This window comes from Xyrauchen texanus, chromosome 22, assembly GCF_025860055.1.
Source record: "Xyrauchen texanus isolate HMW12.3.18 chromosome 22, RBS_HiC_50CHRs, whole genome shotgun sequence".
Lineage (NCBI taxonomy): Eukaryota > Metazoa > Chordata > Actinopteri > Cypriniformes > Catostomidae > Xyrauchen > Xyrauchen texanus.
Genome location: NC_068297.1, coordinates 8,880,649 through 8,905,856, shown reverse-complemented (window position 1 = coordinate 8,905,856; position 25,208 = coordinate 8,880,649). Strand labels below are relative to the sequence as shown.

General features: G+C 40.5%; 1 protein-coding gene across 7 annotated transcripts in view; it reads left to right on the top strand.

The window, feature by feature from the left end:
• LOC127662594 (homeobox-containing protein 1-like) overlaps positions 1-25,208 on the top strand; it is a 42,475-nt gene that overhangs the window by 8,242 nt on the left and 9,025 nt on the right. For 3 of the 7 annotated variants that reach the window (XM_052153858.1, XM_052153854.1, XM_052153860.1), the window contains exons 2-8: positions 15,003-15,548; positions 15,654-15,739; positions 18,092-18,202; positions 18,646-18,802; positions 22,398-22,480; positions 23,885-23,980; positions 24,921-25,042. In XM_052153858.1, the coding sequence (XP_052009818.1) occupies positions 15,004-15,548; positions 15,654-15,739; positions 18,092-18,202; positions 18,646-18,802; positions 22,398-22,480; positions 23,885-23,980; positions 24,921-25,042 (1,200 nt within the window). In that variant the 5' untranslated portion in view covers position 15,003. Of the gene's footprint in view, positions 1-14,703; positions 15,549-15,653; positions 15,740-18,091; positions 18,203-18,645; positions 18,803-22,397; positions 22,481-23,884; positions 23,981-24,920; positions 25,043-25,208 lie in introns of those variants that run through there. The other 4 variants (XM_052153859.1, XM_052153857.1, XM_052153856.1 and 1 more) reach the window with 3 other exon arrangements.

The following is a 25,208-nucleotide window of genomic DNA, read 5'->3' as shown; positions in this document are numbered from 1 at the left end:
AAAGCATTCAGATTTTTCAAAGAGTCAAGTGAATGTTCAGTGAGCCGGTCCACTCGGCTGCAACATGAGTGCCAGCAAATTACTTTGCAAGAATAACTCCACAAAACAAACTCCAGTTAATAGGTGAAGCACAAAGAGTGTGTAGATTAAGCCATAAAACTGTCCTGAAGGTGTGTTACTCTACAAAATAAACTTCCGCCGCTAGGCGGAACCAGCACAAAAAGAGTGCGCAGATTCTTCAAACAGTCAATTTGTCAGTCAGTGAGCCAGTTCACTCGGCTTCAACGTGAGTACCACAAGATGACTTACTCCATTGACTTTATGAAAGACATCACTTGCTGTGGGCATGTGAAAGTTTAATGGCCATCCTTAGCATCTATTCTAAATTTAGCTGGGAATATCAGTGCAAAAGCTAACTTCCGTTGATGTAAAAGTTTCTTGCATTCCTTATATCAAACACGTTTCTCTCTTGTCGAATTCACAAAGTCTGGGAACAAGAAAATGCTGTGGTTCTTCCAAGAAAGCACTGTGGTTCTTCCAAGAAAGCCTTCCCTTACTCCTCGCCTCGCATAACATAAGATCTTTATCGGATGAAATTTGGCCAGAATTGATCAGGCCTGTCTCCCTCCGTGGATCGCCGATTAGGAAGCCTGTAAGCTTGCTCGATTTCCAGCTTATGGCCTCCATATCCTGTCTCTCTTCGCCCTCAGGAATTCTGATGAGATGGACATTATTCTGCCGAATGGTTCTCCTTGTCCTCCAACTTCTCCCAGACACGTTCCAAATCCACCTTGGTCACTATAATATCAGCAGATAATTCCCTCTCTATTGAGTCCAGGTAATCTATCCATTCACGACATCACCCACTCTTGTAACAACATCAGTGAACATCGCCTCCATGGCAGTGATCGATCGACGTATCACAGCAAGATCCTCCCGAGTCAGCAATGACCTTTGTCAGAATTGCCGAAATGTTCAGCATCTCTCGCAGCATTTCCCGCAGCATTTCCCGCACCTCCCCGACTAAATCGACTCCCAGGCTCAAGGCCTGCTTGGAGGTATCAGCTTGAGCATGTCAGTGTCTTTTAATGTCTCCAGAGCCTTAGGGTTTTGAATTATTTGACATATTGTCCTCCTCAAACAGTTATGGAACAGAGTGTATCAAATCTCAATGGTTTATGTCATAAAAAGTGTTAAAACTAGCAAAGTGCGCAGAGCTCGCTGTTCTCATGTCCGATCATCCCATGGCGTCAAATGACTCCTCAATAAAATTCAGCTGAACAAATTCTTAATCTTGAATGGCTACTTGGATAATTTCCAGTCTGGTTTCCGACTGCATCATAGCACAGAGACAGTACTCTTAAAGATCCTTATTGATATTCGGCTAAATACTGATTCAGGCAAAATATAGGTGCTGCTATTATTAGATCTCGGTACTGCTTTTCACCCTGTTGACTAGGGCTGAAACGATTAGTCGACATTATTTACAACATTGACAATAAAAAATTGTCGACAAAAATTGCCGTTGTCGAACAGTCATTTGATTTAATAGAATGTAACACGAGATCACTTAAAACTCAGGAAGAATTACACAGCTCACAGTCCAGATGCACTCTAAACTTTCCAAACAGCTTCAGGTGATGTAGATCGCAAAGTATGAGAGAATTATAATGCAAAAATACAAAGTAAATACAGAAGCACTCTCATTGTGGATAAGTGGAGCTTGAGCTGCCGCTACTTTGAAGCACAATGTGTCGAGCTACTTTAAAGGAAACACCCCGATGTTACATCTTAAATGCAGTTGTATTTAATGCGTTATAGCTTTTTTAATGTTCAAATAATACAGAAGCAGATCATGTAAATAACTACAAACTCCAAAGCTGCAATTTTTCTGTGCGGTCAACGCCTCTTCTATGAGTTGCGCGAACATCCCGATCTGAGGGGGAGAGAATGAAACTGCATCCGGCTGATGCACACGCTGTTGGGGGGACGCTCATCCCTCGAGCGCACACTTGCTGTAGCTAGATTACATTTTTAAATGGAAAACAAGACAAAAGCACTTGATAACAATAGGATTTATTTGAAGTGAATTTCTTTACTGAAATAAACTTATAAAAAGTATTTTTTTCTCTTGAATTCAGTGAATGTCATTTTGAGGTATTTTTAAAAGATGATTTTTTTCCTCTTTATTGTTAGTAAGCATGTTTAATACAACCATTTAAGTCGGGACACAAGCAGAATAATCGGTTAAGAGCTAATGATTAATCACTGTAATAATCGCAGAATAGTCGAATAATCGTTCTAATAATCATTAGGTTAACCGATTATCAAAATAAATGTTAGATGCAGCCCTACTGTTGACCACAACATTTTCCTAGACAGATTGGAAAACTGGGTAGGGCTCTCTGGGACAGTCCATAGCTGGTTCAGGTCTTATCTAGAAGGGAGGGGTTACTATGTGAACATTACTTCTGTACTATGTGAACATAGGCAACTATGAATCTGAGTGGACATTGTAACCCACACAAGGTTACTGCAGTGCAATTCTCTACTCTGCCAGAGGGTGGCGCAAATTTTCTAGCAACACTCGCTTTTCCTTTCTTCCGGTGGAGACGTTGCGAGAAAACCTCAAGAACTGGTTGAAAGGTGTGAGAGAGTGAATTGAGCCGCATGACTCTGTAAGCTCAAGATACCTCCGGTAAGGATGTTCTTTTAAAAACCAATCGGAGTTGTGACCCAAATTCTTGCTGTTGGATACCATATAGACACAGATTCAGATTGTTTTATGTTGTTGAAGATGCTTATAAAAGATTGTGAATCGCGTTAGCCGCGAGCTAATCGCTAGCATCTAAATGTGAATCGGTTTTGATTTTAGCTCTGCTGCTAGCTTAATTTTTGATAGTATTCACATCACTAAAGGTGCCTTTATACTTTGTTTTGTTGACTTAGAAGTCATTTGATTGAGGGAGTTTTTATCCTCTTGTTTATCATATGTAAGATAAGGGTGATTTAGTTCATTTAATTGTCAATATACATGTTGATACAGATATGAGAAACTGAAGTTAATCTTAACTGTTAAAAGAATGAGTATATTAAATGTTTGGTTAAAATGTGATGTGTAAAATGTTATTAAGATGCTTAAATAGATTTAAAAGGTTAAAAACATAAATATCTGGTTTCAGAATCTCATGATTTAATTTCTATGCTGTGAGATTGAAGTACATGATTGATTGATTGTTTGTTCCCTGGAACTGACTTATCTTATGTGGTGTGATGTGTACCTATTCATTTCCATAATGATTAGAGTATTTATATCCTTTACAATTGGTTATGTGATTTGACATTTGAATGGAGATAAGTTGATCGGATTTAAACAGAAATGATAAAATAGTAACTAATGCATCCTGTACTGTATGCATAGATTGGTTTTTTTTAGAGAGAGAGAGATCATCTGAACCTGACCCTCGCGGTCAGTGGCGAGCCAAACCCAGAAGTCGACTGAACGGACCAAGAGCATGGTGTGGCCAGCCGTGGCATCTTTGGAGCCCTCATTATCCTGTTCCATCATTTGAGAAACAGATAAGATCACACGTAAACCTACCCGGGTAGTGAGAAGAACATACTTAAAGAAACACACACGCAACTTTAATTTAAGTTTGGCAAAATCTCACAAAGAGACACTTTTGTTTTGAGTTATTTATTTTGGGTTCCTTTATTGTGCGCCTGTGCACTCAGAAAGCCGGCTTAGGTAGGCAGGGAATGTAAATAATTGTTTTATAATTTTGTACAATATATTTCTCAAACTTACCTGTTTTGTGTTGTCTGTTCTCTGCTGACCGTTTACTACTTCAGGCTCCGTAATCGTACCTAGAGTTTCTGATATTGGCCCAGTTTTACTTCATAGCTAATCAGATTAGTTATCAGTTATCACTTACCTACAAACACGGGTTACAAGTGGCGAGCCAGCCAAGGAGCGTAGTTATGCGTTAGCGGTGAACCACATTACAAGTTTGTGAAACTATTTTCAAGTGTGTAAGCTCTTTGTTATTTGTCTATAAATTATTCTTTACTAAAGATGAAGTTCATAATTAGCTCAGGTATCAAAGTCCCCAATGCGGTAATGGCGAGTGGTTTGCTTGAATCACCAGAAGATGAGGAGGTCATAGACTACCTTAAGGAGTATGGCTCCATGAGACTTGTCCCAGTTACTGACATTTTAGAGTTTTATAAAAACCTGATTATTGAGTATCAAGATGGTGCTGCTATTGAAGCCTTAGCCCCTCTTCTGCCTTACACACATGAACTTAAATGCAATACAGATGTAAAATACTTTGTTCAAGCTCTAGAAAGTGTGTACACCACTAAAGTTGGCTGCAGTGTTACCAAAGCCTACCTTGATGAAATCCAGAAGTTAGAGAAACTGAGTGGAAGAGGCTTCGAAGAGGTGCTGAAAGACATGATGTCAGAGATCAGTGAGACAATTGAGACTGATAGCAGTGGTGATACTGAGTTTGGCTACAAACAGCTCAATACATCTCTTGACACATTTGAACCCCCACACCCCCAGCTGCTCCCAGGTTCTTCTCAGGTACGGTTCATTCATGGTGGTGCTGAGCCATGCCCACCAGCTGATGTGAAGCGAAGTCTGTCCAGTGTGGAGGGTGACCTGAATCCACCCGAAATTCAAAAGGTCATTGTTGAGCACATTGTGAGGAGAGATGAATTAAACACACATTCACACTTTCCCATCAAGCTTCGTTCATTCTCTGGTAAGATCCCCAGACCCAGTAGTGAGACAGACTACGACACATGGCGTTCACATGTTGAGCTTCTCAGGAAAGACCCAACCATGTCTAATCTTCATAAATCACAGAAAATCTGTGAAAGTTTGCTCTCCACTGCAGCAGATATTGTCAAAAGACTAAGCCCTGAAGCTACTCCTGAAACCTATCTTCAACTGCTGGACGCAGCCTTTGGAACCGTTGAGGACGGAGAAGAGCTTTTCGCCCAGTTTATGAATACTCTTCAGGATCCTGGTGAAAAGGCCTCTACTTATCTCTGTCGCCTTCAAGCTGCCCTGAACCTTGCTGTTAAGAGAGGAGGAGCTGCTGCTATAGAAGCAGATAGACACATTCTCAAACAGTTTTGTCGTGGGTGTTGGGACAAAACCTTGCTCTCTGACCTCAACCTCGAAGAAAAGAAAAGTCACCCCCCAGCATTTTCAGGGCTCCTGTTGTTAATCCGCACTGAGGATAGGCAGGCAGCTAAAGCCACACGTATGAAGAAGCACCTTGTCTCACACAGGCAGCGGGCTATGGTAAGCTCTCAGAGTGCATGCGTCTGCAGTCAACAAGCAGCGTTCCAGCCTGAGTCCGACCCATTGACAGAGCTTAAACAGCAGGTGGCGTGTCTGCAGAGCCAACTCACTGCACTGATGTCTAAGAAAGTCAAGAAGACCCCGAAGACCAAGGGGAACACTGAGCATCCATCAGATGGGCCAGCATCTAAACTTGACCCTAGAGCACCAAGCTGGAAACCTACCAACTCAAAGACAAGCACCCAGCCGAGACCTTGGTATTGTTTCAAGTGCGGCGAGGACGGTCACATCTCCTCAGCTTGCAGTAACAATCCAAACCCCACTCTCGTCAGTAAAAAAAGAGATGAGTTGAGAGAAAAGCAGCGCCTCTGGGAGGCTAAAGAACATTCACCAGACAATAGGGATTTTTAGATGAAGTCTCAGTTGCAGGGCAAACTGAGGCTGGAGCAGTTCACCAACGCCCTGCTAAAGATAAACGTGATGACAAGTTCAAGTTCAGTGCTGCCTTGAACCAATCTTATATCCGAAAACACCCCTTCAGGGTCCCAGAAAAACTGATAGGCACGAAAATTACAGGCCAAGTTACCATCCAGGGTAAACCGTTCAGCTGTCTCCTTGACACAGGTTCGCAAGTGCCCACAGTCACCAAGTCTTTCTATGACGAATACCTACCTAAGCAACAGATCGAACCACTCTATAACATTCTGGAAGTTGAAGGGGCCAATGGTCAACCTGTGCCCTACCTTGGATATGTTGAAATCATAATCACTTTCCCAGAACAGTTCCTTGGAGCTGAATATGAAGTCCCAACATTGGCCTTGGTTGTCCCAGACAGCGGTACTTCAGGGTACCAGATACTGATTGGCACAAACACACTTGATGTAGTGTATGGTATGTGCAGAGAGAAAAGGCCAGCAAGCTACCATCCTGTCCAGAACGGCTACAGGACGGTGCTGAAAGTACTTCAACTACGACAGGAACAAAGCCATGACAGTAACATCGGACTGGTGAGGATGCAAGGTAGAGACGGAAAACTAATTCCAGCTGGAGGAACAGTTGTTCTGGAGGGAGTGGCATCAGTTAAAGGGTTCCATACTGAGAGGTCTGTCATCATGGAATACCCTTCATCATCTTCTCTGCCTGGAGGGCTGCTAGTAAAGCCTTGTTTCGTTGATCTACAAAGCAGACAGCCAGGCAGACTACCAGTTGTGGTCTCAAATGAGTCGGAACACGACATTATTATCCCAGCTAAGAGTGTGATTGCTGAGCTCAGTGCAATCCAGACCATTCTGTCTCACAAACAGTGTGTGACCAAGCCATCTGAACCAGAATGCTCCAAGGCAGCTGACCTAGCCTTTGACTTTGGTGAGTCCCCGGTCCCTCCAGAATGGAAAGACAGAATCACTCGAAAATTGAATGGCATGCCTGAGGTCTTCGCCCAGAACGACACTGATTTTGGAAAGACAGACAAAGTCAAGCATCATATCAAACTGTCCGATGAAACACCATTCAAACTCAGAGCTCGGCCGATACACCCACATGATGTAGAAGCTGTTCGACGACATCTTCAAGAGCTTCTCAATGCTGGGGTGATTCGTGAAAGTGAGTCTCCATTCTCCTCCCCAATCGTTGTAGTCTGGAAGAAGAATGGCCAGGTACGCCTCTGTATTGACTACAGGAAACTGAACATGCAGACGGTGAAAGACGCTTATGCACTTCCGAGGATGGATGACACCTTCACAGCACTCTCCGGTTCCAAGTGGTTCAGCGTCCTCGATCTAAAGTCTGGCTACTATCAGATCGAAGTTGACGAGATTGACAAGCCAAAGACCGCCTAGTATGCCCACTTGGTTTCTGGGAGTTTAATCGCATGCCTCAGGGAGTGACAAACGCCCCAAGTACCTTTCAGAGACTGATGGAAAAGTGCATGGGAGACATGAACTTGAAGGAAGTTGTCGTTTTCCTGGATGACTTGATAGTCTTCTCGAAAATTTTAGAAGATCATGAAGCCAGACTCACCAAGGTTCTCGACCGCCTGAAGGAGTATGGGCTCAAGCTGTCCCCAGAAAAATGTCGATTCTTTCAGTCCTCAGTCCGATACTTGGGGCATGTGGTCTCAGAGCAGGGAGTGGAGACCGATCCGGAAAAGATTGCAGCGCTAAAGACCTGGCCAATCCCTCAGCATCTAAAAGAATTAAAAGCCTTCCTCGGATTCTGTGGGTATTATAGGAAGTTCATCAAAGGCTATTCAAGTATAATGAAACCCCTAAATGACTTAACATCTGGCTACCCACCTCTAGGGAAGCATCCAAAGGAAAGGAGTGGCCAATACTTCCACCCCAAAGAACCATTTCTGAAATGCTGGACTCCCGCATGCCAACAGGCATTTGAGATGATCACCGGCAAGTTGACAACTTCCCCAGTTCTGGCCTTCGCAAATCCTGCACTTCCTTACATCCTTCACACGGATGCAAGTTCCACCGGCCTCGGAGCGGCCTTATATCAAGAGCAGGAGGGACAGCTGCGTGTCATCGCCTACGCAAGCAGAGGGTTATCACGTAGTGAGTCCTGCTATCCAGCTCAAGCTCGAGTTTTTAGCGCTGAAATGGTCTGTAACAGAGAAGTTCAGTGACTACCTCTATGGCAACCAGTTCACAGTAGTCACCGACAGCAATCCTCTTACCTACATACTTACCTCAGCCAAACTTGAAGCAACCAGCTACAGGTGGTTAGCTGCTCTCTCCACTTTCTCCTTTAAGCTCCAGTACCGCCCCGGGAAGCAGAATGGAGATGCTGACGCACTATCGCGTCGTCCCCATGGCAATCTGCGTGACGACCCCCCATCTCAAAAAGAGTGGGAAAGGATCCGCCAGTTCACACAACACCATCTATCAGATCCAGATAACATTGAGGCTGTGGATCAGGGGGTTGTTCGTGCCATCTGTGAGAGACAACTTGTTTATTGTGCCAATGATGGAATGGGCAGTGATGGAGGTATCTCCCTCGTCGAGAGCCTTGCCATCTCTGGAGATGCTGTACCTGACAGCTTTGAGCAGGAAGATGAGCTTGGAGGGCTTCCCATCGTCCCGCATCTATCAGAGGCAGATCTCAGAGACAAACAGAGAGCTGACCAGTGCATTAAACATGTCATCTTCCAGATTGAGCATGGCGAGAAACCACCGCCCGCTGTGAGAACTGAGCTTCCAGACCTACCTCTGTTATTGAGAGAGTTGAACAGGCTTGAACTGCGGAAAGGCATCCTCTATAGAACACGCCAAGAAGAAGGCCACACACAGTACCAGCTAGTCTTACCTGAAGAACTACGTGAGACGGTCTTAACGAGCCTACATGATAACATGGGTCATATGGGAAAAGACCGTACACTGGACTTGGTCAGAGCCAGATTCTATTGGCCAAGGATGGCCTCTGATATTGAGAAGAAAGTCAAGATGTGTAACAGGTGTGTGCTCAGGAAAACCTTACCTGAGAGGGCAGCACCTTTAGTGAACATAATGACAACACGACCGCTTGAACTGGTCTGCATGGACTTCTTGTCCATTGAACCGGACAGAAGTAACACGAAGGACATTCTCGTGATCACAGATCACTTCACAAAATACGCAGCGGCTATCCCAACACCAAACCAAAAGGCTCAAACGGTTGCAAAGTGCTTATGGGACAATTTCATCAGTCCATTATGGTATTCCAGAGAAACTGCACAGCGACCAAGGTCCTGATTTTGAGTCGCAGCTAATCAAAGAACTGTGTGAAGTTGCAGGCATAAAGAAAATACTGAACAACTCCGTACCACCCAAGGGGCAACCCGGTGGAGCGTTTTAACCGCAGCACTGTTAGACATGCTTGGCACTCTGGAAAACCAGGATAAGTCACGCTGGAAGGATTTCGTGAAGCCTTTGGTCCACGCGTACAATTGTACCAGAAGTGAAGTGACTGGGTTCACACCATATGAGCTAATGTTCGGACGCCAGCCCCGCCTGCCGGTCGACCTTGCATTCGGCTTACCTGTCAAAGAAGAGCAACAGAAGTCACACTCCCAATACGTAAAGCATCTCAAATCCCACCTCGAGGAGAGCTACAAAATAGCTACAAGGAGTGCTGCCAAAGTAGCTGAAAAGAACAAAACAAGGTTCGACAAGCGTGTGACTCCTTCTGCTCTGGACGTTGGAGACAGAGTACTTGTCAGGAACGTACGTATTCGTGGAAAGCACAAGCTCGCTGATAAATGGGAGTCCACTGTCCATGTGGTAGTGAGGAAAGCTGGAGATCTCCCGTCTATACAGTAAAACCAGAGACCGGAGAAGGACCCTGGCATGCGCTGCATCGAGACCTCTTGCTTCCATGTGGGTTCCTCCATGTAATAGAAGAGTGTGCACAACCTAAACCACTCGAGCGCCGCAAGACATGCCAGAACACTCGTAGTGACCCAAGAGAAGTTGATCAGTCCTCAGATGAGGATAGTGATGATATTCCTGTTACCTGGTCCCAAAAAGAACCAGTTCCAGAGGTAACCAGGTGTATTGTCTCGCGAGATGTTCCAAGACACCATGGTACAAGCCATTCTAAAGAAAATCTGACGACAAACCTCAACAAGGTGACTGATGATGTTCCAGCTAGTGCGGATAGCCTACCTGATGTTACTCCAGTCAACCAAGTAACACTAAACCTACCTGAAAATGAACCTGTGGAAAAGAAAGACCTACCTGAAAATGAACCTGTGGAAAAGAAAGACCTACCTGGAAATGAACCTGTGGAAAGAGAGACAAACTTACCTGACAATAACGACCTTGTGAAAGACTTGTCGGATGAGGACTATCTTGAACAACTTCCAGTCCTCTCTGACATGCCAGAATGTGATGAGACAAATGTTCTTGAAAATGAAGGAGAAGAGGAGATTAAGGAGACTGAGGTAAAAGCAGACAGTGTTGACTCGATCAGGAGATCCGAGAGGAATTGTCAGCCACCTAGGCGGCTTGACTACACTGAACTAGGAACCCCCTTAGTCACAGTGGTGAAGTCATTCTTCCAAGGGCTGACTACTGTCTGGAATGACATCATACGTGAGAGTAATGCATCAGCTCATTCCCCTGATCTGTCCCCTCCGGTGATACCTGTTTGAACATTGCTATGCACAGGGACGTGCATAAGTTTGGAGGGGAGAATGTAACCCACACAAGGTTACTGCAGTGCAATTCTCTACTCTGCCAGAGGGTGGCGCAAATTTTCTAGCAACACTCGCTTTTCCTTTCTTCCGGTGGAGACGTTGCGAGAAAACCTCAAGAACTGGTTGAAAGCTGTGAGAGAGTGAATTGAGCCGCATGACTCTGTAAGCTCAAGATACCTCCGGCAAGGATGTTCTTTTAAAAACCAATCGGAGTTGTGACCCAAATTCTTGCTGTTGGATACCATATAGACACAGATTCAGATTGTTTTACGTTGTTGAAGATGCTTATAAAAGATCATGAATCGCGTTAACCGCGAGCTAATCGCTAGCATCTAAATGTGAATCGGTTTTGATTTTAGCTCTGCTGCTAGCTTAATTTTTTATAGTATTCACATCACTAAAGGTGCCTTTATACTTTGTTTTGTTGACTTAGAAGTCGTTTGATTGAGGGAGTTTTTATCCTCTTGTTTATCATATGTAAGATAAGGGTGATTTAGTTCATTTAATTGTCAATATACATGTTGATACGGATATGAGAAACTGAAGTTAATCTTAACTGTTAAAAGAATGAGTATATTAAATGTTTGGTTAAAATGTGATGTGTAAAATGTTATTAAGATGCTTAAATAGATTTAAAAGGTTAAAAACATAAATATCTGGTTTCAGAATCTCATGATTTAATTTCTATGCTGTGAGATTGAAGTACATGATTGATTGATTGTTTGTTCCCTGGAACTGACTTATCTTATGTGGTGTGATGTGTACCTATTCATTTCCATAATGATTAGAGTATTTATATCCTTTACAATTGGTTATGTGATTTGACATTTGAATGGAGATAAGTTGATCGGATTTAAACAGAAATGATAAAATAGTAACTAATGCATCCTGTACTGTATGCATAGATTGTTTTTTTTAGAGAGAGAGAGATCATCTGAACCTGACCCTCGTGGTCAGTGGCGAGCCAAACCCAGAAGTCGACTGAACGGACCAAGAGCCTGGTGTGGCCAGCCGTGGCATCTTTGGAGCCCTCATTATCCTGTTCCATCATTTGAGAAACAGATAAGATCACACGTAAACCTACCCGGGTAGTGAGAAGAACATACTTAAAGAAACACACACACACCAAGAACTTTCATGGACTCAAAAGGAAGCAACTTTAATTTAAGTTTGGCAAAATCTCACAAAGAGACACTTTTGTTTTGAGTTATTTATTTTGGGTCCCTTTATTGTGCGCCTGTGCACTCAGGAAGCCGGCTTAGGTAGGCAGGGAATGTAAATAATTGTTTTATAATTTTGTACAATATATTTCTCAAACTTACCTGTTTTGTGTTGTCTGTTCTCTGCTGACCGTTTACTGCTTCAGTCTCCGTAGTCGTACCTAGAGTTTCTGATATTGGCCCAGTTTTACTTCATAGCTAATCAGATTAGTTATCAGTTATCACTTACCTACAAACACGGGTTACAACATCCATGAGTCCCACAAGGCTCAATTCTTCACCGCTTCTGTTCAACCTGTATATGCTCCCACTAGGCCAAATTATTAAAAAGATTCAGATTGCATATCATAGCTATGCAGATGACACCCAGATCTATCTAGCCCTATTGCCAAATGATTACAGCCCCATAGACTCTCTGTGCCAGTGGATTGATGAAATTAACAGTTGGATGTGCCAAAACTTCTTTCAGTTAAACAACGACAAGACCGAGATCATTGTATTTGGCAACAAAGACGAAATTCCAGAGGTGAACACATACCTTGACTCCAAGGGTTTAAATCAAGTAAGTAATCTTGGTGTAATTTTGGAGTCAGACCTTAGTTTCGGTAGTCACATCAAACCAATAACTAAATCATCTAAAAAATATAGCCAGAATTAGATGTTTTGTATTTCGTAAATGACTTGTTGGATTCATCACCAGTAGGGTGGACTACTGCAATGGACTCCAGACCGGCCTTTCCAAAAAGACCATTAGACACCTGCAGCTCGTTCAGAATACTGCTGCCAGGATTCTCACCCGAACCAAAAGATTTGAGCATATTACTCCATTCCTCAGGTCTTGACACTGGTTTCCAGTTACATTTAGAACTGATTTTAAAGTACTATTACTCATTTATAAATTGCTCAATAGCCTAGGACCTAAATACATTTAAGATATTGTTGAATATAAACAGATCTCTCAGATCATTAGGATTAAGTCAGTTAGACATACAGAGGGTTAAAACAAGGTGAGACAGCGTTTAGCTATTATGCCACCCACTGCTGGAACCAGCTTCCAAAAGATGTCAGTTGTGCTCCAACAGTAGGCACATTCAAATCCAGACTGAAAACACTTCTGTGTATTTACTGACGGATCACTGTGTTGCACTTACTGATTGCACTGCATCATTTTATTTCTTTATTCCTTTTCTTTTTTTTATAAATTTTAATAATTTGTACTTATTTTTAAAATTCATTTTATTACTTTTTAATCTAATTGCTTGTTTTTAATTGGTTTTAAAAATGAATTTGATCTTGTATTTTCTTTTTTTTGTATTGCCATTGTGTATGAAATGTGCTATATAAATAAACTTGCCTTGCATTAACATTAATTCCTCACTTTCAGAATGAGGCAGGGTTTTTTTTTCTTCCTTACAGAGAACACTCCTGGATTTATTGTTGTTTTTGCAGGATCTGATGCCTCTAGACAATAAACCTTTTGATGCTTTTTAAGGATGCTTGAGTGAGCTGAAATCCTTTTTGCATATTATGCGCCACACATATCTGGAGATAAAGCTGACTTGCATTTGCTCTTCAGCAGAATTTGTAAGTTATTTAAATATATATCTCAGGGAAGTTGGTTCGGATGCTGAAAGTGAGTGGTTATCATTTACATTAGCTATATTTATTTATTGTTTTTCTTATTTAAGTTTAAGTAACCCTTTACTACGTTCATTTCCCTAAGAAGTGTAAACACTGTTGCTTTGAAGGTGGAATTTGGGGGAGGGGCATTCTCATTCTAGATAGCATTTAAGTGGACAAAAATGGTTGCAGTGCAACATTAGTCATCAATATTTTTGGTACGTTTTCCCATAAGCAAAAGTCCGTAAAATCTGGTAAAAGTTAATTTTGTCAACTCTTAAGGAGCACACTAGCACATACACCAGTCAAATGTTTTGAAACACTTATTCATTCTTTATTATAATTTAATTTCTTCACATTTTAGAATAATAGTAAAGTCATCAAAACTATGGAATAACAGAAATGGAATAATGGGAATTATGTTGTGACTAAGAAAAATTTAAAATAAATCAAAACTGTGTTATATTTTAGCATCTTCAAAGTAGTCACTATTTGCCTAGAATTTGCAGACATGTACTCTTGACATTTTCTCAAACAACCCTGGGATGATTTTTAAACATTATTGAATTATTCCCATCTATGTTGGGCACTTATTGGCTGATTTTCTTTATTATTTGGTCTAAGTCATCAATTTCAAAAGCGTTTTATTTTTTTTAATAATGAAATAAATTAATATGGTGGCACAATTATATTTTTGTCTACATAACTAATTTAAAACATTTAAGCATACACCATCAGATCAAAAGATTTTTTAGATCGTGAGAAACATTTCAGTCAAGTGTTTAAAAACTTCTTACCGGTAGTGTAGATGGCTTCAAAGTTAACAGACATGTGCTTAAAACCACAAAACTCCAGTTCAAGATTATTCTCTTTTATTTTCGGAATTCTCTTCAACTTGATTGCATTGCTGGTTTCCATATGGAATGCATATTGCATTGGCGTTGAGTAAAAAAGAACTTTGTGTGTGTGTGTGTGTGTGTGTGTGTGTGTGTGTGTGTGTGTGTGTGTGTGTGTGTGTGTGAAACTGTACATTTGCAGTGTCTGTCTATCTAATAAGTTTAAGTTTACATTCTAAAGTACTAGGCATTGACCAACTGAATTGTGTACAGTGTGCTGGTGCTAGAGTATACGGTAACAATTCAGTAATAGCGTGCCATGTATGTGTGTTTGTGTGTGTGTGGGCAATAGCTTGGCTTTAAGAGAACTATTCTCAGACAAAACGCCCGTACTGAGTGATTCATCCTCAGTCTCTTGACTGAAAGTAGGTTGGCCGCCTTGGATGGAATGTTTCTTGGCAGTTTTCCCTAAATTTAACCCCCCCCCTCACATGTTTCAGCTCTCTGCTGTTTAAAGTCTATTAAAAATTCTGTGGTAATGCATGCAGTGTCTTTGCGTTGACCTCAGGCTGGCTCCACACTTCTGTTGCAATGATTGGTCGATAAAGATGCGGTGACTTTGAGATTTTCTTAGAAAAACATTGCTTTAGTTACAGCTTCTTCACTGTAACATTTCTCTGCCTGCTGAACATCAATCGTCTTTCTGTGGATCTCTTATTATTATTACTTCTGTATTATCATACACTGTGCATTTTATCTGACATCAATTATATAATGCGCTAGCTCTTTCTCTTTCTCTCTCTCTCTCTCTCTCTGTTTCTTGGCAGAATGTCCCATTATACAGATGAGCCTCGTTTTACCATCGAGCAAATCGACCTGCTGCAGCGGCTACGTAAAAGTGGGATGACAAAGCAAGAGATCTTGCATGCCCTAGATACCCTTGAACGGCTGGACCGCGAGCACGTCGAGAAGTTTGGACACCGACACGTCCACAGCGGAAATGGGGGCGGAGCCACCACCGTCGGAAATGGCAGCAATGCAACCATCTCTTCCAACTCCTGCACTACCTCCTCAAATAACCTGTCAGCCTCTTCTTCAAAGACCTCTACGGCCACACAGACGGGTTTCCGTGGCAACGGCCTCTCCCCATCCCCTAGCAACAGCTATGACACCTCCCCACCTCCGACAGTCCCCGCTCCTTTGCCTGTTGTAGCTGCAATGATGCAAAATGAGCGGGACGGCCTCGCTGCTGTACCCAATGGGAAGCTCTCTCCACCCCGTTACGCAGTTAGCAACGCCTCTGCGCGGGCATTCGGGTTCGAGCCCCCTGACGAGGAAGTGGACATCGATGACAAAGTCGAGGAGCTTATGAGGTCAGTAGAGTCAATATCGCTGGATGATGTCACTTGTCTCTTGAGGTGTTTTTCATTACAATGCTTTATTTCCTGTAATATCTCTTTCTCTGTCCTGCTCTGCAGAATGGACAGTGCTATAATTAAAGAAGAGATTAAAGCTTTCTTGGGGAACCGGCGAATATCACAAGCAGTAGTTGCCCAAGTTACAGGTTAGACTGCTTAAATTGACACTGAATTTTTGTTTTACAGATTTAAGAATCAAATGTCTGAAAAAATGTTCATGCATCGATTAATGTAATGCACTTTATACTGGCTTACCTAAGAGTTGTATAGATAGAATGCTGCAGACAGAGTGCTTACAAGATCCAGGAGGAGAGACCACATTACACCAGTTTTAGCTCATTTGCCTGTGTTACCCATTAAAAACAGGATTGATTTTAAGGTACTTTTAATGGTTTTTAAAGCACTTAATGCTTTAGCACTGTCATACATTTCTGACTGTTTATCAAATTATGTTCCAATTTGCATTTTGAGGTCTTCCGAAACAGAATTTCATACATACTGTAATATAAATCTTGAGAGATATGGTGAAGCTGCTTTTAGCCATTATACATAAAAAATCTGAAATGCTTTACCCATTGAAATTAGACAAGCACATCATAGGTATGATGTTCGTCTGGTGTGTAAGGGATCGTCCAAGGGTTCATTCAATTTCTTGCATATTCTAATAGCAAACACTGTTATTACAAAAGCATTTTCTCATTTTAAACGTTACAGTAGACTGCCGGCTTGATGGCTCACTTTCTACATTTAAAGCCAGCATGTCCAGTTATGAGTACAATGTTCAAATATTTTATAAAAAATAGCTTTAGCTTTATAAATATTATATTCATATTGTAAAGGTTGTAAAATTCTGCTATTAGATATGCTGATTTACTCTGGGTGACATTTTCCCAGGATGTGGGATATACATTCTATACATTCAATATTTTATTTTAAATAATAATACTAAAACTAATAAAAAACAATGTAAGTTAGTCATTCAAACCACTGGCAGCCCACTACAACCTTTGTAATGCAAAAATTACATCTTGATACATTTTAGTGGTGTTTTTTTCTAAAATAATTGAAATCTGTATTCATATAAGAGATACTTAAGTGATATCACACGAGCAAGAGTGCGATATGGCCCTACATCAGCACTGCTGTGATTCGGCCGCAGGCCGAGTGTTGTAGGCAATCACAGCAGTGCTGATGTAGGGCCATATAGCATGATTGCGAGTGTAATATATACTACAGTTCAATGAACAAGTCAATTAAAAAAAAATATGAAAAACCAAGTACAGTCATAAAAACGCATTTGTGCATGGAAATACTTTCTTTCGCGATGGTTCAGAATCTGCCGTTGCTGGTTCAAAACAAATGATGCGTCCAAGCCTTCATTAGTAATTCAGAAATGTCACTTCAGAAATAGTATCATGGCTTGTGCTGTTTCTAACAAGTCATTAAACAAGGATAGATGGATGGGTGTGTGTGTGTGTGTGTGTGTGTCTGTGTGTGTGTGAGAGAGAGAGAGAGAGAGAGCGTGTGCAATCACCTGTTGCCACACCCAAGCAGAGATGCTGTTAGCTTTCAGAAGATCAGCTTTCTCAGTGGAAAATAGACGTCCAAGCGGGGGTATTCCTCCCTATTTCGTGGTAGCCGGTGCACTAGATTTGCTGCTTTGTTTTGCACTTCATGGCCACCGTAGTGTTTCAATGTCAAATCAACCAAATTTCAGAAACTTCCCCAGCTGAAATGTTTGATTTTTTCAAAAAATTCTGAAGAAAGATAAACATAAATAATGATAAAAGCCAAAAATGCGTGTGTCCCACATTTGGTTTTCGACCATTGAAAATGTGTAAAAGGTAAACATATATGCAAAAAGCTTAATTGAGAGACCCATATCTTTGGGATTTAACCATACAGGGCCTTTAAAATGAGGATAGTTTGTTCTGAACCAGAATGTAAAAGGATATTAACATATCTTTAATACTTCTGGAGGTATGGACACACCAATTTTGGAAAAACAACACAAAAAAATAAAACATTAATGCTCTCCATTGGCATATGAGGTTAGCTGAAATCAACCGATTTTAATAATAGACCTGCCCATCTCTGTAAATAAATAAAATAATGATGCTGCCACTTTTCTAAAGTAATTTCTTGACCTGGAGCTATGCTCCAAAATCATAGGCGATATATTTTTGACCCCTTCCACAAAATAATGGATTACTCATTAAATATTGATACATGGCATGTCATATTTTGGCTTTCATCATCATTTATTTTATTATTAAATATTTTAAACTCGACCTCTGTTTGAATTGATACAGAATCACCCTGTGTTTTATTTTTTGTACTTACTAGCTTGTTGCTATATTTCAGTGACATTTATGCAGAAATGTCAGTTGTGCCTTATAATCAAGGTTTAGGGATTTAGAAAAGTAATATTTAGAAAGGCCAATAAGGCATATGCAAGTTAAATTTTGACCTCATATGCAGTTTGTCATTCTCCCCAGGTATCAGTCAGAGCCGGATCTCTCATTGGCTGCTTCAGCAGGGCTCAGATCTCAGCGAGCAGAAGAAAAGAGCCTTCTACCGCTGGTACCAACTGGAGAAAACCACACCTGGTAATTAACATATTGCATGTGGCAGATGTTTTTTCATAAATTACTTGTAGAAGTTTATTACTATTTTAGGAATATGAATAAGGTGCTTTTCTTGCAAGTGCATTAATAAAAGTGGATAGCTGTCAAACATTGAGGTGGTAAAAATCTCAAGTCCAGTTGAATTTTGACCTATATTATTTTGAGAATGGAGGGCATTTTAGTTCAGAGAACCTTTTGTGCTTCATGAGTTTCATCCTGGCTGATCTAAAATAAGAAATCAGCATAAGTTTAGCGAATAGATTACAAGGTCATGTCACAATCCCCAGAACACCTGTTTTCTCATTATCTTATCATCATTTTCTTACTGATATAGTGAACAGGCTTTGACCTACCAGAATCCTCTTTCTGTCTGCCAAAGAATATAAACTGTTCCCCTGAGATGAAGTGACATGTTTGTGTCCCAGGTGCAACACTAGCGATGCGGCCTACACCGATGGCCTTGGAGGACATTGTAGAGTGGCGACAGACTCCCCCTCCCATTAGCAGCACCCCGGGTAGCTTTCGCCTGCGGCGTGGTAGCCGCTTCACCTGGAGAAAAGAATGTCTGGCGGTGATGGAGAGGTGAGAGGGAGTCAGGATGGTTTACTTTAAGTTGCTCCAAAATATAGTCATAATTTATTAATATATAATCATTTTCCACCCTGTCTCTGGCCCACTGTCTGAAATACTTGATTTTAAGCTCTCTGGCCATTTAAGACTTTAATGTAAACTCCCAATGTTATGATTGGCTAACATCATGCATTAATCCAGCACCATGCACCAATTCAACCATGTAGTCGGAAGAAAATGAACAAGCTCCACAACATAATAAAATTCAATTTCGGGGTTTACACATAACGTACACCCAATACATTTCATCCGAATACATTAAGCACAGTTGCACCTTAACTGTAAAACAGTCATGACTTTTGAAATATTTGTTAATTGTTTGCAAACTGTTACTTGCTGTTTTGCTTCGTGTCCAGTAGAGTTTTTAACTGCCCCATCTTTAATAATGCTCACTCAATAACAGTTCCTTTCCAAAGCTTGAATCATGTATTGACTGGTTCACAAGCAATCCACACTGATTTGAGGCGAAAACACATACAATCCACACTGAAATGTTCTGAATACGCAAACATGATACAATCCATGGTGATGCTGGGTGCTTCAACCAGCTTCAACAGGCCAAAGCAGAGACGTTGGTCTTCACAGCTCACATCTTCTGTGTTTGTTTACACACAGTTGTATCTCATGTGTTTCTCCCAGTCATTGGCAGCACCAGAATGAGAAGTGTTTTAAAAAGTAACACTTGGACTGCTCGTAAAACGCGTCGAACATCACCGAAAATGCATCAAAATGATCAAAGATGTCCATCTAGTGCATGTTTACAAAAGAGCAACAAATAAAAATACCACAGATGGGTGCAAAAATGGTCCAGGGCCTCTTCAAAACAGCAAGAAATAGTGCAGCAGTTCTAACTTGGCATTGTGTCTTTTAAAAGTGGCACAATATGCATGATAACAGTCAAAGCCGGTCATCTAGTGCATGTTTATGTAGAAAAATATTTATACACAGGTAGGCACATGAAGGTGTGGCCTGTGTAGGTCCCATTAAAAGTGTAGATTATTCTCACATGACAGACCCATCTCTGTCCTCTTCCCATATGTAACTGAGCACCAGTGGGCAGGGCCAAGTGTGCAATGACAAAAAACAGGCATTGATGTCTTGCTTGAAGAGGCAGTCAGATGCGAATGTATTTGGTCCTTGTGACACCACAAGTTCCAAATGGCCCATTTCTGGAGCTTGGCTTAAATAAATGCTCTTTTCCTATTAAGGAGGACGTTTTCAGTTCTGAAATGAACAGTATGTTTTCATAGTACAATGACCTTTAAGGCGCAGTCACACATACATTCTCATAGCGAAATTCCAGGGTCAAAGATGGCGTGGGCAGGTGTTGAGTGCTTGAGAAACCAGCAAAAATATAAATTGTCAAACAGCCTTTTTAATGCTGCACTTTATACTCACTGAGACTTAAGTTAAAAAAAGTTAAGTTAAAAACTCACCACAAAAATGATATCCTTGTCCAATGTGAATATTCTGTGTAGCTATTTACGAAGCACCACCCTCACAGAGGTCACTGCCAAACCAAGCAACTTCCTAATGGTCAACTCGGCGATTTCGGCTGTCAAAGTTCACCAAACTTGAACTCCAGGTGAAGAGCGAATTCGAATCGAAAGTGATCATCCCTATGCCCCCCTCACTCCAGAGGACAAAGCTCTTGATGTGGGTACTCTGAAGAGAGCGTGACACTACAGTTTGAATATACCCTTCACTAAAAATCTTGTAAAAGGGCCCTTTGTGAAAAAATTTACTTTCTTACTTTTGTTTAGAACAACACTTCGAGTGGTGTCCCCTTCCCAAAGTGCCCTTCAGGGGCACAAACATGCTGTTTGGAAAACACGCAAATTCAGCACGAGGAAATTCTACACCATAGGAAGTCCATCACTCTAAATTTGCATCTGTGCGGATTCCCAATGAGACGACTGTATTTCGCCCACGGAATTTCACCTTGCATAGATATGTGTGGCCGTGCCTTTATATGTCAAAAGATCAAGGAACATTTTATTCCTCATGTCATGACCCCTTTAAAAAAACACTTACAAAAATCATTAAAGTCTCATTAAAGTTTTAGTTAATTGTACTGTGCCATCTCAAACTATATTATATATTACATTAAATTAATGTTCCGGGTTTAAAGCTGAATTAACACCATTTTTAATACCGCAAAAAAATATTGCGACTTGTATTTTTTTACCTTGTCTTTCAATGGAATGAGTGGTGCTAGTCCATAAACATTCGTAAAATACTGTTTTAAATGTATAGCCACTAGGGGTGGGTAAAAACATAGATTTTCTTATTAATCGTGATTTTCATTTGAACGATCTCAGTAGAGCGCAACAGTGCCCGCCACTTTTTCAGCCGTCTGGGTTTCGGAAGTATTTTCCCCATTCATTTGTTCCATAAACTTTTTAGAAAATCCATCATAAAAGAGTTGTAAGCCATGAACCAAACCAACCAGCTCCGAGGAGAATCACAACATCACAAACTTAAAAAGTATTTGAAAATCAGACAAAGACAAGGGTACAAAGCTGTGTACTTACCGTCTTTCATGAAGGCACAAACTACAATTCCATGAAGCAATGCGAATGAAGGTATTGAATAAAAAACAATGGGAATATATAAAACTATTGATTTTAGGTTGTTGATTATAAGTACAGAAACAATATTTTTTATGTTTATTGAAAAATATTCCAATCTGTACAAATATATAAATAGTTTAAGGGTGAAGGGAGGCCGACTCGATTACGCCATTCACACTGCGTTTTGGGTGTGCAGAGGAAGGTCTCGTGGGTTTCGTTGGCTGCGGTTCTCTGATTGGTGGATCTTTCTCTGCTGTACCATGGGTAATGTAGTTGTTTACCATGAATTCAGCTATCAAACACAGTTTTTAAACCATGAAGTTGAAATAACACAGACGAAATGACTTAGATGGAAGCATATACCATCAATGAACAACCTCGTAGCTCACGGTAGGTTTGCCTTTAAAGGTTTATAAGTTATCATTGAAAATCAATTCGTCTATGGTTTCCTGGGATGTACAGTTCTAGTAAGTTTTCTCTAATTATTTTGCTAGGTGTATTGTGTCCAAAACCTATTGGCTAGTTTTAAAAATGGGGCGAGTAGTTTGACATGTCCCACCCCATTTCCTGTTTCAGTAGTAAATACGTTAAAACTGTACAGTAACTCCAAACTCGCTCATCAAGGCACTTTTCTGCTGTACAGCGTTTTACCAGATTACAGGTTTACCACCGTTATGTTGTCATGACATCAAAGATGTAAAATTGTATATAACTTTACACAGATTTGGTTGGTAAGCAATTTTATCACACTAAAATCATGTTAACACATAATGTTTGTGTCTTGTGGCGATACTTTGGTTTTTGAACTGGCCCCATTCATTTCCACTGTTAAGTCTGCAAATTTATAACATTGACTTTGTTGACCTTTTATGTAACAAACACAACAAATAAAGTGATAAAAACGTGTCCTTTCATAGTTTACTTCATGTTATCTAACACATTATCATTGCTGCCTGTTGATCTTTCTGCTTAAGTTATTTCAATGACAACCAGTATCCTGATGAAGCCAAACGTGAGGAAATTGCCAATGCCTGCAATGCAGTTATACAAAAACCAGGTAAGACATTTAAACTAACTCATGAACAAGAGAATGCACATGTAATAGTCTGTTTCATGACACCAGACACTATTGATGAGCAGGGTTTGATATTAATACCTGCCAACCCGCTAAATGCAGGTATTTCATTCGCAGTGGCAGGTAATTTTGCTCATCTATGTATAAAAAGTTAGGAATAATGTACAGATTTTGCTGTTTCGGAAGGAAATTGGTACTTTAATTCACCAAAGTGGCATTCAACTGATCACAAAATATAGTCAGGACATCACAATTTGAAAAAAGTCATTTTTGATCAAATCTAGACCGTCCCCATTTCCAGCAGCCATCACTCCAACAACTTATCTTTAAGTAATCATGCTAAATTGCTAATTTGGTAATAGAAAATCACTTGACCTTAAATCAAACGCAGTTGAAAGCTATTTGGTGTGTTAAATGAAGCTTAACATTGTCTTTGTGTTTGTTTTTGAGTTGCCACAGTATGCAGTAGACTGGCATGTCTTAAGGTCAATATTAGGTAAACAATGGCAAAAAAGAAACAGTTTTCTCTAGAAACTCATCAGTCAATCATTGTTTGAAGGCTATACAATGCTTGAAATTGCCAAAAAACTGAAGATTTCATACAAAAGGTGTACACTATAGTCTTCAAAGTCAAAGGACAACTGGCTCTAACAAGGACAGAAAGAGATGTGGAAGACCAGATGTACAACTAAACAAGAGGATAAGTACATCAGAGTCTATAGTTAGAGAAATAGATGCCTCACATGTCCTCAGCTGACAGCTTCATTGAATTCTACCCGCTCAACACCAGTTTCATGTACAACAGTAAAGAGATGACTCAGGAGGCCTTATGGGAACAATTGCAAAGAAAAAGTCACTTTTGAAACAGAAATACAAAAAGAAAAGGTTAGAGTGGGCAAAGAAACACAGACATTGGACAACAGATAATTGGAAAAGAGTGTTATGGATCTTAACCCCATTGAGCTTTTGTGGGATCAGCTAGACTGTATGGTGCATTAGAAGTGCCCGACAAGACACATCTATGGCTAGTGCTACAGGAAGTGTGGGGTGAAATGTCACCTGAGTATCTGGACAAACTGACAGCTAGAATGACAAGGAGCTGCAAAGCTGTCATTGCTGCATGATTTTTTTTATCAGAACACTTTGAAGTAGTTTAAGGAATTCTGAACAAATTGTAATAGTAATTTTTCATGTTATTAATATCCATTAATACATTGTGATCAGTTGAATGCCACTTTGGTGAATAAAAGCACCAATTTCTTCCCATATCTGTACATTATTCTAAACTTTTAGCTGCCAGTGTGTATATATACTATATATATATATATATGAGCAAAAAAGTTCAATTCATACACTGTTGATGAGTGTTGTTGTTATTTGATTAAGGGAAGAAGCTGTCAGATCTTGAGAGGGTCACGTCTCTGAAAGTTTACAACTGGTTTGCCAATAGACGGAAGGAAATTAAGAGAAGAGCCAACATAGGTAATGTTGAAGCCCTCTGGGGAAAGACAAAGGTCAAATTACAATTTATTTTGAATATTGACTAAGATTATTTTTATTGCATTGTAATCACCATTGTGTTAGCTGTCTCATTCCAATATGTGCATAAATTACTTAATGTACAGTAAAATTCCTTTGAGTAAAACTCAATTTCATCATGTTTTCAACATACAGGGCTCATTCATGGTCAGGGAAATCCTGGAAATATTTGATCATTTAAAATTGTGTTTGCTAGACCTAAAATAATCTTACAAATCATGAATATTTCCTATAATAATGTAAAAATAATGTATTTTATGTATTACAACATAAAAAAAATGTGTTATCACCAGAGATATATATATATATATCTCTACACTGATCAGCCACAACATTAAAACCACCTGCCTAATATTGTGTAGGTCCCCCTCGTGCCGCCAAAACAGTGCCAACCCTGAGATGCTATTCTTCACACCACAATTGTATAGAGCGGTTATCTGAGTTACCGTAGACTTTGTTAGTTCAAACCAGTCAACAAGGCATTTCCGTCCACAGAACTGCCACTCACTGGATGGTTTTTGTTTTTACCACCATTCGGAGTAAATTCTAGAGACTGTTGTGTGTGAAAATCCCAGGAAATTAGCAGTTACAGAAATACTCAAACCAGCCCATCTGACACCAACAACCATCCATGCGATTATCTAATCAGCCAATCATGCGGCAGCAGTGCAGTGCATAAAATCATTCAGATTCGGGTCAGGAGCTTCAGTTAATATTCACATAAACAATCAGTATGGGGAATAAATATTTTGGACCGTGGCATGATTGTTGGTGCCAGATGGGCTGGTTTGAATATTTCTGTAACTGCTGATCTGGGAAAGTTTAGTAAGTTTTGTCCTTCTGAGCTCGGATATGTTATGGCAAGGTCTGTTTTTTTCCGAAGAAGCAGCAATCCTGGAGAGTCATGGGATTGATGTCCAAAGCCCGGGAGGCCATTCCAACAGCGATGAGATTGACGGCAATGACTACAGTGACCAAGTACCTGCTGACCAAGTGATGGGAATGGTAAGGAACCGTGCTTATTAGAATTTTCCAAGCATGTTTTTCCCTAGGATGGCCTAGTTTTTGATACACTGTGAGATGTTTAGGCAGGACCTTAGACCATTACTGTAACTACCTTGCCTGAACACAAATTACTGCATATTCAAACTATTACAGAGCTGTGATGTCA